At 36.8% G+C, this 15,684-nt stretch overlaps 1 protein-coding gene across 1 annotated transcript in view; it reads left to right on the top strand.

The window, feature by feature from the left end:
• The window catches only part of EFNB2 (ephrin B2), a 53,110-nt gene extending 47,417 nt beyond the window's left edge, over nucleotides 1-5,693 (top strand). The window contains exon 5 of the mRNA XM_039326732.1: nucleotides 2,069-5,693. Within this exon, the coding sequence (XP_039182666.1) occupies nucleotides 2,069-2,451 (383 nt within the window). The 3' untranslated portion in view covers nucleotides 2,452-5,693. The remainder of the gene's footprint in view (nucleotides 1-2,068) is intronic.
• Nucleotides 5,694-15,684: the final 9,991 nt, after the last annotated feature.

Here is a 15,684-nt window from a genome sequence, read left to right as displayed (position 1 = left end):
AACATCAGATTGCACCTCAAAAGCATTAATCAAACTAAACAAATTTAATATATAACAGCCAATTTTAAGAAAGAATATACTAATCCAAAAGAAGATAAAACTTCTGCAAAAAAATGTAATCTCTCTCTCTCCAGTTTGATTTCATATGAATTTGGTTTCGTACATATTTGCTACTGATCTTTAGAAACAGATCTTGCTCTAAAACATTTTGCAATTATAAGAAATGGATTTTAATTTAAAAAGAAAAAAAGAAAAACATTGGTTGCAGTCCAGGACATAGTTAAACACCCTTAAACCCTCTTATTTGGTATGCTTTTTATATTTATATTTTATATTTAATCACTTATGGATTGCCATCATTGTCTCATGGCAGCATTTATGAAAGTTTCATTTCCTGAAACTACCAGCCTGCTGTTACTTGGAGAGTCTAGCAATAAAGATATTGTCCTGATTTCAGCTTCCCATGCAAACATATAGTTGCTGTACAAAGGTTGTCCCTGTTGACATCAGCAGCTTGCTCTTCTGCTAGAGTAACCAACCACTACTACATTCATAAAGTTTGCATGATGGTGACTCTGTGTTGCGATATCCCATCTCCTGAAACTGATAAATGAAGTTCAAAAGGCCTCTCTCTTTGTATTGGCATGCCATGGTGGTTGGCATTTTTGCTTTGTTAATTATGTTACCAGCCACTTCTTTAACATCAGCTTCTTCTCTTTACTTCACTTGAACAAGAAAGAATACACTGGAGAAAGTTAGCAAAAAGAACAGCAAACTGAGATTACTATTCAATCATAGATACTAGTTTATTTTAATTCTCATTAGTTGTTTCATGGCTTCTTTTCAAATTTATTTGCCCTCATGTTTATAGAGCTTTTAGTTGGCAGCTAGCAAACATCAATACTTTTATACTAGAAATATAATGTGCAATGGCTTGTCACCTAAATTTAACATCACAGCAATATTCCCATTTAAATCAAGCATCCAGTTGCAGCTAAATTAGCACTGATTTTTCCAGTGAGAGAGCATTTGATGTAATTAATAAAACTGAAATATCCTTGCAAAAAGGATTGCTGTTCCTATTATGCTTGCTTCTGATTCACAACTTTTACTGTTTGAATTCTATAAGCAGCAAGTCCTACTAACTATGACAAACACACCGGAACCTTCTGGAGTAGTGTTTTTTTAAAATCTGACAACTTTGAGGTGTGTGGTTTTCAGGTCCCATAATTACCCAGCCACACATCTTAAAGTTGCCAAGTTTGAAAAATACTACTCTAGAACAGGGGTGTCAAACTGCCAGCCCACAGGCAGGACGTGTCACACAGAAGCTGCGCTCACCCCATTGCCAGCAATGGCAAAATTGTCCCGATACATTGTGCGACATCATGTGACGTCGCGAGCTTGACATGTCTGCTCTAGAAGGTTCCAATTGACCATGAAGCCCCACTACAAAATATGATACTCTGTATAACAGTTGAGTAACATTGGGTTTGAAAAGCTATTGAAGACAGTTCCAAGACTTGGATTTGAATAAAAGCCCAATACTGATATGAAGTTATCAGTTCTTTCAGTCAGTATTAGAACACTGAAGCCTACAGACAGCTATTCCACTCATCAGTATTTACATTTTGTTTTAAATTCTGGGCTACATAATAAAGATGCATATGTAGACAGGAAAAGAAAAACAAACAGTAGTATAGTTTCATACAAATTGGTGTTTGTAACAGATAGTGACAGATGAATCTTTTATTCTAATAGCTGCCTTAAGGTGGTTGTGTCTTCTGGGGACATATGACATGCATCAAAGGCTGTTTTATCAGTGCTGTCCTTCAATTCTGATGGGTGAAAATAGATACAAAGTGTAATTTGGGAGCAACATGATAGGAGAGAACAGTCAGAATGTCTCTTTGTAATGCAAATGACTGGTTGCATCTAGCTATTCAGGTTTTCAGTAGACAATTAAATATGGCTACAAAGTGGTAATGGACAGTGATTGTTTTGAACTTAGATTTCTCCCTTCTCTTTCTCTCTTTTTCTCCCTTTCTCCCTCCAACCTTATTCCTAGGTCCCAACTCAGATGGGAGCAAAGCTGGACATTCCAGTATCCTTGGTTCAGAGGTGGCCTTATTTGCAGGGATAGCTTCAGGGTCCATCATATTCCTCCTCATCATCATCACACTGGTGGTTCTTTTGTTGAAGTATCGAAGGAGACACAGGAAGCATTCGCCTCAGCACACGACAACTTTGTCGCTTAGTACATTAGCAACCCCAAAACGCAGTGGGAACAACAACGGGTCTGAACCCAGTGACATTATCATCCCTCTGAGGACTGCAGATAGTGTCTTTTGCCCTCACTATGAGAAAGTCAGTGGTGACTATGGACATCCTGTGTACATAGTTCAAGAAATGCCCCCTCAAAGCCCAGCAAACATTTATTACAAGGTCTGATGAACACTCAGTGTGGTTCCTGTTTTGAATCTCTCTCTGTCTGGTCATGACACAGAGGTTGGGGATTGTGATGAGCCACTTTGTGGGTTCCTGGACCAGATGCAGAGGAGGGAACAGCAAGCTCCACCCTATTACAGAGAGCTGCTTTGAGGGGGCAGCTTTCAAGTCTGTAGAATTCCTGTCTTGGTGAACAAGCATTTACTTGGAAGCTGGAAGAAGTCACATAGAAGATTCCCATAGCAATTGCTGTTTGTTCATCACCTTCTAAGCCATGTGCTGTAGGCATTCAGGCACGTACAAAACCCCCCAGGGATGATGGGGCAACTCGCAGATACTAATGGTTTTAGGCATTCTAGGAAGAGAGTCTTAAGTCATCAAGCTTGAAATGCAGCCCTGTGACTTTGTGTGTGCTTCTCTTGGTGCTCATGGATTTGTCTTACAAGACCTCTGCTTTTAAGTAAGATTTTACACTTTTTTGTTTGTTTTAGTCAGTCCCTGTGACATTTTACTTCAACCAAACAGCATTCTGTCATCCTTCATATGAAAATTTATTCACTCCATACCATACATTGCTTTTGGAAAAGTGATTTTTCTAAAAATTATTTTTACCATTCCATATTCCACCTATTTGTGAAAGCAGCCTTACTTGAATGGATAATGCTTTGGGAGAGACTTTGGGCTTGCTGAAAGGAGATCTTCCAACCAAAAGCTAGCTTGTCGGCCGAATCCACAATAGAAGTGACATGTGGCAGAAGAGAAAGGGAAGGGCTGAAAGAATGCTACTGTCTCTGGAATATCAACTAGACAAAGCTAGACAATTTAAATAGCACAGCACTTTGATATCCGGAGTTCAATGAAGATTGTTAACACACAGCAATAGGAGCAGCTGATTAGGGTCTGTACTTGAAGGATGCCAAGGTTTTCTCAAATTGTAACTTGCAGGAGAAAATAGTTCTCCCACAAAGTAGTGCAAGTAAATTAATGTGCCTGGAAGACAAGACAATGGAAGGCTGCTGGTGATATATTAGGGCACGACTGCTGTGGTACTTTACCAGCAATAAGATGTACAGCTTTGAATTAGCTGTAGCAAAATCTTGGTCTGCTTCAAATGATTTTTTTTAAGCAGACACAGCTGCTATTACTTATCATATTTTATCTAATCATAGGGAAAAAGAAAACAGCAACATCTGACATAGACAAATCACAGGCTTAATGGTCGAGAGGGCTATAATTCCATCACTTAAAACAAAGCATTCACATCTATATAAAAATTGGTCAGGATTGTATTTTTCCTTCAATCAAGCCTTTTGACATTCTGATTTTGGGCAGTGCATTTTGAGTTAGTCTTGTACTGCCATTTGTGGGATTTTTCTCTTTCTGAAATAAAGCACATATGGTAAACCACTTGTGATCCACAAAGATGCAACACATTCAGCTACAGGAAGGGGAGGTATAATGTGACTTATTTATAATAAGTGTATAGAACCCAAGGGATGTATGGTAGCAGATTACTAATATATCTATATATTGAAATTGCACAGAATCCTTACAGAAGATGTGAAATTCCTCTATGACCATGAAATCAATCTGGCTACTTCTGGGGAAAAATAGATCTTTTAACTCCAAAAAGAACAATATTGAAAAGAAATGTAAAAATAATCAAGCCCTCTTAGCTGTCTTACATAACCAGTAGACTAGGAAACAAAGCCCCTGAATCATGAGATAAGTGTGTAACTACACAATGTATTTTAACAAGATATTCTGATATGGCTTTTCTTTTTTTGTGCTGTGTTTTCCCGCCTTGCCTTATGAGATGGAGTATTTTTTGAGCTGGATACCAATAGGAAAGTTTACTATAAAGTTCCTGCTTTGAAGCATAGTTGTTGTTCTCCTCCAACCTCTGCACCCTGGGGGACATAAATCTACTTTTTTTTATGTGCTATGCAAAATAGATGTCTTATCACATAGTCCTGTTACCATAGCAACACTTCACTTTCTGGACTCAAAAGAAGTTGTAGCTACAGCATTTTAAGGTTCTCAACTTCCACAGAGCACATGCAAAAAAAAAAAAAAGAAAGAAAAGAAAAGAAAAAGAAAAACCACCACACCACACTACACCACAGAATCCTGTCATAGAAATGATTACTTTTGGTATTTCCTGAACCTGAAAATGACGTTGGTGCACGAAGGGAGAGATGGAGGGGAGGGGAGAGGAAAGCGAGAAGTAGCATGGTTCTGTGGGAGGTTACTATGGTAACTAGCTACAGCACAGAAGCAGTCCTTTCCTAAAGCTTTTCCCTCTAAGAACCCATCCATGCAAGGTTTTTCTTGTAAGTCCTTAGGATTTGAAGGGGAAGTGAAAAATAGATGGGGTAGTTTTAAAAAACAAAACCTGAAAGAGGTTGTTTAGCCAGTTAGTTCCCTTCTCATAATGTACTAAAAATGGGGAGGGGAGATATTGGATAAATCTATAAAGAAGAGCATCCTGCAACCCAGGAAGGGGTTGGGAGAAAGGAGCCCCGTCTACCTGTGTTGTGTCTTGTGCAGAATAATGACAATCTTACCAACTATTCCTTGAGGTTGGTGTTTGGTTCAGCTTTGAAAAGTTACTGTAAATGCCTTGCTTGTGTTAGCCCTAACTTTTTGAAAATTTACATCATCCTGTTTAAGAGTGAAGATGCTGTATATAAGTTGAGATTGACTGTATATGGATTTGGGGTGTTACAGTAGCCTTATTCACATTTTTAAATAAAGATTCAATTAAAAATACACATGGAATCAAGAATAAGCATCTTTTCTTAACCAGACTGTGTATATAGAGCAACACTGGTTTTTTATAAAGTCTAAGCAAGATGTTTTGTATAAAATCTGACTTTTGCTATGTATTTAGCTACAGCTTGTTTAAAGGCCGTGTCATTCCCCTTTGCACAGTATCCAGGATAAAGAGATAAGATTTAAAAAGGTTGCCAAATTGCTGCATATTTGTGCTGTAACTGTGTACCATGAATATTTATTTAAAAATTCCTTTGTCCAGTTTGTAAGTAACACAGTATTATGCTTGAGTTATAAATATTTTTTCTTTTTTTTAAAAAAAAAACATAGACTGTCTTAGTTTTGAAATCTGCTTTGTTCTATGTTGCAGTTAGCCCCTTTGAGAAATTGAAATCTGAAAATTCACATTCCACATCTGTTTCAAACTGAATTTGTTCTTTAAAAAAAATAAAATATTTTTTTCCTATGGAGATAATGGATTCAATGGCTTTTTATGGAGGGTGGGAAATGTTGTTCTTCCAAGCTTTCCCTTTTCCAAGTTATAACGTTAATGTAATATTGAGGGGTATGAAGAACTCTCCAAGATCCTTTTCTTCCCGAGAAAACTTGCTTTCATTCACCCAAGAATGTTAAGTGTGGCTTGTTAAGAACTTGAAAGAGCAAATTCCATACATGCATATGCATTATATATAAATCTAGAGACCTAAACTTAATACTAACATTGTTTGTGAGCAAAGAATTGATTCATGGTATCCCATTAAGGGTTATATACAGGAACTGAGCAAATAAAATTTACCTGGGTTAGACCAAACTTTCAGAGCTGGGGGAAAAAAAAACACCAATAAACTTTCCCAATTTTCAAAAGGGTGTCTGTCTTAAATACTAGGTTCAATTGTGCAATAGGAAAAGGGGGAAATGTGTTTGTCCCATCCCAAAGTATGATGCTGCAGATCTTATTTCTGAATTTTTTTTGTCTGCTCTACATTGAAATTATTTGAAGACTGGAATTTAGATTAACTCTCACATTTGTAACACAGGAGCCATTACAAAATACTATGATTTAGAAAGCTAGGGTACCTCTTGAAGACAATCACTATAAGGATACTGGGATAAGAAATATAGTGTGGGAGTGGTCCTTGCTGTTCTGAGCTTGGTTGTTTTCTTGCAAACATTTCATTGCCCAAATTAGGTAACATTATCAGTGCTGTTAGCGAGTTTGGGTAATGAAATGTCTGCAAGAAAAAAATCATGCCCAGCGAGTACCAAGAAGCCCTCATTTCAACCTTTAAGTACAAACATTCTCCTTCATAAATATAGTGTACTGTGTCTCTTTTCCTGCAAGATTAATAATGTTAGCCTCTGCAAATGAAGAAGCACTGAGTTCATATTTGCATTTTAGTACAGATAATCTTCAATATCTACAACTATTTGTTTACTGTTGGAAGTTGCAACAGCACTGAGAAAAAAAAGACAATTGATCCTCGCACTTATGGCCATCGCAGCAACCCCACAACCAGGGTCATCTAATTGCTGTTTGCAACCTTCTTAGTTGGTTTCTGAGAAGCAAATTCAATGGGGGAAACTGGATTCGCTTAACAACTGCAGTGATTTGCTTCACATCCATGGCAAAAAAAGTTGTAATATTGAGCATGACTCACTTAACAACTGTTGTTGTTGTTGTTAATTGCAAAGTCGTGTCCGACCCATCGCGACCCCATGGACAACGTTCCTCCAGGTCTTCCTATCCTCTACCATCTTCTGGAGTCCATTTAAGTTCACGCCTACTGCTTCAGTGACCCCATCCAGCCACCTCATTCTCTGTCGTCCCCTTCTTCTATTGCCCTCAATCTTTCCCAGCATTAGGCCCTTCTCCAGTGAATCCTTCCTTCTCATTAGGTGGCCAAAGTATTTGAGTTTCAACTTCAGGATCTGGCCTTCTAAAGAGCAGTTGGGGTTGATCTCTTCTAGGACTGACCAGTTTGAACGCCTTGCAGTCCAAGGGACTCGTAGGAGTCTTCTCCAGCACCATAGTTCAAAGGCTTAACAACTATACTGCTTAGCAATGAAAATTCTGGTTCCAATTGTCATAGGTTGAGGACTACCTACATACTGATGTTGCAATTTTTGATGAGCAACAAACTTGCTATTGTCCGGTCCTGTCTCTGATAAAATGAGCAGTAAAATTAATGCAAAACAGGCCTTGTAGCCCCTTAAACACATTTATGATTGCATAGAGATTTCCCACATACATAATTTTTGTTTGATGGAAAGTAAGAGAGGAGAAAGAATGATGAAAGAGCCACAAACATTCAGTATAGGAATGGATATTATGAAAAAAAATGTTGATCTTTGATGAATCCATGAGATCTTTTAATAATTTCTGATGCTACTATTTCATCTTGAAACCACACTTCGTATACATCTTCTCAATTACTCTTGGGGTCAACATAGAATGTCTTGAAAGAGTCAAATATACTTTCACTAGTTTTCAATATAGCTATGTATGTTTATAGATTTTGCCTGTTTATTTTTTATTATTGCCTAAATTGCCCAATGTTAACTGGCAGGATATTGTTGAATAATGGTAGCATATACCATAACGGGACCATAAAATGGTTTAACTTCCCCAGTTGTTGTAAGTACAACTATTAAGCTATGTAATATTGATGAATATGGAAACAAAGTTGGCATTTAAGTTGCAGGTTTAGTTCTGGTGTCCATGTTGCCTTGGGTAAATTAGTTATTTGCAAATTGGTTTACAAAAAAGCCTAATTTTTGCAGGATGACTTTTTGTTGCCACCTAGAGATTGTCCAGAATTTTTTTTTTCAGCCCAGAATTGGTAGCCCTATTCTAGACCATTGATGTTTGATTGTCTTTACTTGGGAATAGATGACCACAAATAGTGATCTTTTCTTCTTTAACCTTGGAATAATTTATTTCTAGTATTTGTCAATCTGCTAATTCATTGGGCAGGTATTGTGGGAAACACCTTACTTACACCTTATTTCTTGGTGGATAAAAGATGGAAAAACAGATATTCTTGCAGAAGCTCTACTTTCTGAAGCCCTATCCAGCCTTGATCACCAAGAGTTGAATGGATGGAAAAGAGCCTTAGGAAGTAAATAGAAATATTTTGCACATTTCATAGATGTCATACTCTTCGTGATTATAGCAATCTTATTTTGAATTTGTGCTTATGTTGTTGCTGTATGGCAAACAAACAGCAAATCAAACTAGGAATTGGCCAAGGATTGACACTTCATTTTTAGCTTGTGCAGTATATCTCTAGTGGGCCTTATTCAAGATGACAGTGAGGGTGCTTACCGCAAGGAGTAGAGGATTTGGTAAACTGGTGTAAGGAAAACAACCTAGTTTTAAATGTGGGAAAAACTAAAGAGATCATTGTCAATTTCAGAAAAGGCAGGCACAGCGACACTCTTCTAGCTATTAATGATTCACCTGTGGAGATGGTTAGCAGCATCAAATTTCTGGGTATGCTGCTAACGAATAGGTTGGCTTGGTTGCTCAACAGCGAGATACTGGTGAAGCGGGCACAGCAGCACCTGCATTTTTCTGCATCGCATGAGAAAAGTACATCTTCCTTCCCCTATCCTTCTTCTTCTTGTTGTGCCATATCCATTATCAGACGTTGGCTATCATGTTGGCGATCCTGTTTTTATTAGCAGCCGCACGAAAAAGTGCTGCTGAGTTTTGTCCAAACCAGTCCCTTAGATTTTGAAGCCATGATGTTCTTCTTCTGCCTGGACCTCGTTTTCCTTCAATCTTTCCCTGGAGGATTAAATGGAATAAGCCGTATTTTTCTGGGTGTCGCATCACATGTCTGAAATATTCTAATTTTCATTTTTTAATTGTATTGATGATTTCCCTTGGCTTTCCCAGGCGGCTTATCACCTCATTTCTGATCTTGTCAACCCAGCTTATATGTAACAGCCACCTGTAAATCCACATTTCAAATGCTTCTAGTTTCTTCAGGTGGCCTTCTGTCAGAGACCAACTCTCTACTCCATAGAGCAGGATAGGAAAAATATAGCATCTGACAAGCCTGATTTTCAGTCTTAGGCTTATGTCATGACTGCAGAAGACCTTTTTCATTTTGAAGAATGCTGTTCAAGATTTCTCTATCCTAGTCTTTACTTCAACGGTCATGTCCCAGCTTTCATGTAAATTAGAACTGAGGTGCGTGATCCTTTCAACTTTTTCTAATGGTATTCCTTCTGAATTTATTGGTGGTAAATTAACAATTGTTTGCTGATGACCATGATCTTGGTTTTTGAGGTGTTAAGCTTCAAGCCATATTTTTCAGATATTTCTGTGACTGTTGATGAGGAGCTGAAGCTCTTCATGCTTACTGGCAAGCAGAACTATCATCAGCATATTTTAAGTTGTTGATCCAAACACCGTTTACTTTGATGCCAGCATTGATGTTCTTCAGTGCCTCGTTGAAGATTGACTCAGAGTAGATATTGAACAATGGTGGAGACAGAATACATCCCTATCCTTACCACTTTCTATAGAGGGACAACCGAGAGCATCCTGTCATATGGCATTACAGTCTGGTTTGAAAGCATCACTGCTACAGACAGAAAGGTGGTACAGAGTGTGGTGAGGATGGCAGAAAAGATTATTGGCAGTTCCGTCCCTTCCATCCAGGACATAGCATATAAGTGTTGCTTGAGCAGGGTCCTAAAGATTGTCTGGGACACTACACATCCTCTTCACAACCTGTTTTCCTTGTTACCTTCTGGGAGGAGGCTTCATAGTATCTGAAGCAGAACATCCAGATTCAGTGACAATTTTGTTCCATACAGTATTAACCTTTTCCTCTTTCAGCTATGTATTCAAGATGGACAGTTATATGTATTTATATGTAAGGTATATAAATGTGTTGTATATTGCATGTTTATATGTGTGTTATGTATGTGTACACTTTTGAGAGCAGACAACAGAATTTCACTTTTAATGTGTGCCAGTGTGCCCACAGTAAAAAATGATAATAAAAGGTTATCTTATAAAGCCATAATATTAAACCAATTAAAACAAATAATATTAACAAAAACTTTGCTTTTACACAACTAAATAATAATAAAACCAAATGATACATTCATTAAAATTTTTGTAGGAGCAAAGAAAATAGATCCACAATGTCAGAGTTTAGCCTAGCAGTCTGCACCCAAATATTTAAATCTGGTATGCAAATACTGTTTCATCTGCTTTTATTAACTTATAATAAACATCAAATGAACAAGTCACTGCATAGTGAGATGGCCTGCATATAAATTTAATAAATAAATAATACATTGCAATTATTTATTATGGTATTAAAGCAATGGCTTATCATGCTAAATACTGCTGTTGATAACTTCCTCTGGCATGTAAACAGCATATAAACTGAACAACAGCAAAATAAATTCACAACCTTTAGTAAATAATACTTTTTACCATATTTGTTTTGTCAGTTACTGCCCTTCCCATGGTAACCATTACATGCCAGTATGTATTTTAACTTTTGTTCATTTCCAAGCAAACTATTTCATCAAAATGCATTTGTACTTCATTAATATTTTACAATAATACTTGATGATATCAGAAATAAAGGGACAAACTGAATTTTAGTGTTCTATCATCATGACATAGGGTGAGTAGTTATTAAATATTTGCCTCTAAATTATTTAAAGGCCTTGTGTTTAGCTACAAAATTGCTGCTTTTTCAGCAGATGAAGGTTTTTGTAGCCATTATTTTACTCTGGTTTTAGGTCTGATCTTGCAACTATCTTGTGGAACTGCTATTTTGGAGTCAGATTATTAGTATATCTTGAGTCAAGAGTTGAGGAATAATCTTGAATCAAGAGTTCTGTGGAGATTCTGGAATTATTCTCTTATCAATTAAAATATCCTCTTAAAGAATATCTTTTGAATATCTGTACAATTATTGGCAGTCTAATTCTAGGCAGAATTACATGAAGTTGATGAGTAGCTCAGTCTGTATTCAGTCCATACCACTCTGTTATTTTACAGGTAAGTGCACGTTTAATTACATGGGAGTAGGTGTAATACTTTATGTAGACAATGAATGGGTGAACAAAAAGCCCTTATTTCCACTATTCAATCTTAAAATCAGTATGTAGATACAGAAACATTTATATTTAGGAACTTTTCCTGTGACACATTGATATTATTTCTTGCTATCTGCTCTGAGACAGCATGCAAACCCAATGCAATCCTTCCCAAATATGAATTCTGAAACAGGCACACGTCGTGACTAACAAATGGGTGTTGAATAAGGAAATGACATTGCTTCTCCGACTGCTTGGCTTATGAGTTTCTTAGAGGTTTTTTATCTGTGATGAGTTAACCTCACATGTACTGATTAGAACTTGCTGAATCTTCAGTGATGTTAAGAAACCTTATGACCATTGCATAATATAGTAATGTGGTGACCACTAGCATAGAAAATGTGTCAGTGATATTCTATCATGTTATCTAGAAAGGGCAGAAATTTGTTTCATTGGAAATGACAGAGAACCTCTCTAAGATAAAAATAGCTCTAATTTCAATTCATTGTCAAGAATATAGGCACAGTAATTCTATGTTACTCCCTGTTAGATTTCAGATATAAGGATCTTTAAACAAAGGAGCTACTCCTGTGTGAGTGATGTTTGAATTCTTTTTTTTTAATCACAAAAGGATGGCAGTACTCATATAAATGATCATATGAATAATCACTTTCTCATATGTATGAGCATTTTAATTCAATCAGCCTTATGTAATGATGCATCAGGTACACTGATCTTGCGATAATCATAGCTATTATAGCGATTGCACATAAAAGTAGATTCTGAGTGTGCTGCTATAAGTATCTTCTGCATTGTTTGCTTCTGAAGCATTTTTTCCAGACATTTAAGAGCTTCTTTCTTTTCACGACATTGTCTTTCAGTTAAGAATTTATTTTTAGCTTCTGTTAGTGTACCTGGCTCTTTGAAGACTATTAAAATTCCTCTTCTATATTGCCTACTCAAAAATAAGCCCCTCTGTGGCTCGATTTGATTATTAGATAGAGACTTCCTCATCTGGAATATTTGTTTTTTTAATATAGTATTTTTGTTAAATAAGGATGGGAAAGCTTATAACTATTTGTAGATCCATTATGTAAAGGGAGGAGACCCTTTTTTATTTACTTTTCAGCATCCAGCTGGAATGTTCAGTATCCAGCCAGAATGTTCAATGTTATATCTATTTTTCTTTTTTTGTACACAATAATTTTTGTTTTCATTAGTGTTGGATGTTTTTTTCTGTTGTTTTGTATTTTATTACTGTTAATAAAAGAAATAAATTAATAATAATAATAAAAAGAAATAAGTCCTTCTGAATGCAGTGACTTCAAGTAACTGTACATAAAACTGCATTTGGTTCTGAAATTTAAATTCATGCCTTTGCAATCATATTTATTAGACCAGGGTCCCCAATTCCCAGGCCTCGACCCATTCAGAACCAGGTCTCAGAAGTGACAGGTGAGCGTGCGTGTGTGCACAGTTCCGCTTGTGCATGCAGTGGGCGGACAAGTGCATGCACACAGCTCCATTTGTGTGAATGGCAGGCACAAATGGAGCTGCATGCAGAACCATCCCCTCCCTCCCTTGCCGGTCTGTAAAGCCGAAAGATTGGAGATCGCTGTATTAGACTAACAGTTCAAACCTCTTAAATTTCCAGGTGCTTTCTGTGTGCTTTCAAAGTCATGAACTATTTCCCTCCAATAAAGCACTGATTTTTTGCAGCATGAAATAGAATCATTTAAAAATAATTGGCCCAAACTGGTCATGAGATTAAATTTATGAATTTTATGACATGGCAAATATAGTGAAAAGCTACCACTGCTAACAACTAGATTGGGGAACCTGAAAGTACATGGGACAAGAACTTAGCAACAGAACACATGTCATTTATTAAAAATTTCTGATCCAACCCCTAGCTTTCCATGTAGGGAATTTAAGACCTTGGATACTTAAGCCAATCATAGATGATGCTGACTTTGTATTAAGTAGATTATTAAATTTCTCTATTGAGTATCTGCAAAGAAAATTTTACAAAAGCTGGACAGTTTTTATAACTACACTACTTAGTATCTGCTGGTGACCACTAACATCCAATATACTCATGTTTATATGTGATCTCATGCAGCTGCTTTAGAAGCTGTTTCCATATACATACCAAAGTCTGGAAGGATAATACTACTATCTTCAAAGAGTAGCATTTCATACATGCTTCTGAATGTTTTGAAGCAACAGTGGATTACACAACACTAATAAAAATGGCACTCTGCCCTTTAGGTAATATAAATGTGGTATAACTAATTTAAGTTTCATGTCATTAGGGTTAGCACATAATGGATATTTTCTACCAAAAATTACTGTGTCTTCTAAGTTTATCATTTCATTTTTAAAAACTTGATAGGTATGAATTCTTACTAGTATTCATGGCTAAAATAATGATATTGATAAAATAGACTGAATCACCCCAAAAATAAAAAATTCAATTTAAAGCTCTGTCATGCTTCAATTTACTGGATTTATTCTCAATTCCCAAAAAAGAACAAATCAGTCTATTGATGTATCATTACTTTGGCTTTCCCCAAATTTTCACTCTACATGCTGGGAGTGAGGTGCAGATGAGACAGGAGGAAATTTAATCTTCAATACCAAAGCAAAGATGAGAATACAACCATGCAGGTGTAGGAGAGCAGCTGTACGTTTTGTAAGCAGGAAGAATCTGGTAGATCCATTTTTATGCTGGTGATTTATAGCATCCACTAGAGTTACTCAACCATTCTTGTGTCATAATAATAATAATACAGACAGCTTTTGTATCACTTCAGTGATGACTTGATACAGTTCAGTCAAGTGGGACTAGGTCTCATAGTGACATTCAGGGGATGCCAGGGCTGTGAGATAGAATGGAAAGTTGAAAAAAGTATTCTGGAATGATTCACTGATGAGCTACTTCTGTGTTGGTGCCAAGATAAGTCAAGCTCAAGTTTAAAAAGGCTTTACTTTTTAATGAGTTGCTTCCAGATTGCAAACCACAGCATGAAAACACTGAAGGGAATGATGTGGGACATTCTATCTATAATTGTCTCCTCTGAGCACAAATTGCCTACTAAAAATCCAAGAGAGAAATAATAACTTTATTTCAGTTCTCTAAAAAATATAGAAAACATACCAAATGATTATCTACACAGCTACTGGTAAGAATTCTTGGGAGTTGTAGTCTAATACTTTTGGAGGCACCAAATTGGAATTTTTTTTATAAGTTTATGGGCCCTCCAGGATTTGATCCAGCCTCTTCCCAAATCAACTTTCCCTTCTCCCCACATATAGATGTGAATGGCATGAACTGAAGATCCTACAGATTTCACTTATACTTCTTACAATATTTATTTTCACTTTGAATTTTTTGATAGATGCCACTACCTTTATTAAAAGTCTGTACTGGAACATTCTCTTACATTGTTACTTGCCAGCTTGACAAGAACACTGGGTTTATTTATGTAGCACTGTTTCTTCAGGAATAAAATCAAAACCTGGATGAACAGTAAACCAATCAGGACAATGTGTGATTACACACAGTCCTTTTATACAACAAGCTACTCTTCCAATTTAAATACTATTTCTTTTCCCTCTACATTTAATTCTGGTTTACTGCTTTACTTTTATTTTATCATTTCCCCTCCAATGTACAATTTTAAAGCAGCCAGAGCTCTGAATAGCAAAAATATACTTACACAAACATTTCCATCCAGTATCTCTATTGCAGCAGGCAGGAACATGATGTTTGCATACTGCTTCTTTATTGCAGAGAGTAAAAGAGAAATAATGCAAAGCTAACTTTCTGTGGTGCCCTTTTGGAAGAACGTATTATTCCAACAAAACAGCCATATGATTTGATATTTTAATGGCAAGACTGGAAATGTGGCATATTTAAATATTTGAAAACACTTATTATAGTCAGTACAGATTCTGCAGTCTGTATAACTTTTTGTGCTCTGAATAAATAATGCAGGTAAGGCCTGTAGGCTTTTAAGGTTTTCTTCCAGAAAGGCTCTTCCACATTACTTAAGAATACCTACTCATCATTCACTTGCATCTAGTCAAAAACCTGCTGTGGCCCCCAATCTTTTGGGCATCAGGAATCAGTTCCGTGGAGAGAAGTTTTTACACAGACTGGAGAAGGCATGGTCTTATGTGCTGCCTACATCCAGCGGATGGGGCTTCCCTTGTTTGCACAGCCCGGTTTCTGGCATGCCGTGAACCGATGCCAGTCCACGGATCAGGGGTTGGGGACGCATGCTATATCATCTTCCAGAAGGAAAATGTTACTCTTTTAGTTACACAGATTTGTTCCACCTGGTGGCTTCCAAATGGGATGGGTCTAGAAATCTCAGCTCT

Source organism: Crotalus tigris, unplaced genomic scaffold (assembly GCF_016545835.1).
Source record: "Crotalus tigris isolate CLP2741 ecotype Arizona unplaced genomic scaffold, ASM1654583v1 scf7180000024343.1644824, whole genome shotgun sequence".
In the NCBI taxonomy this organism is placed as follows: domain Eukaryota; kingdom Metazoa; phylum Chordata; class Lepidosauria; order Squamata; family Viperidae; genus Crotalus; species Crotalus tigris.
This window is presented reverse-complemented; position numbering and strand designations above follow the sequence as displayed.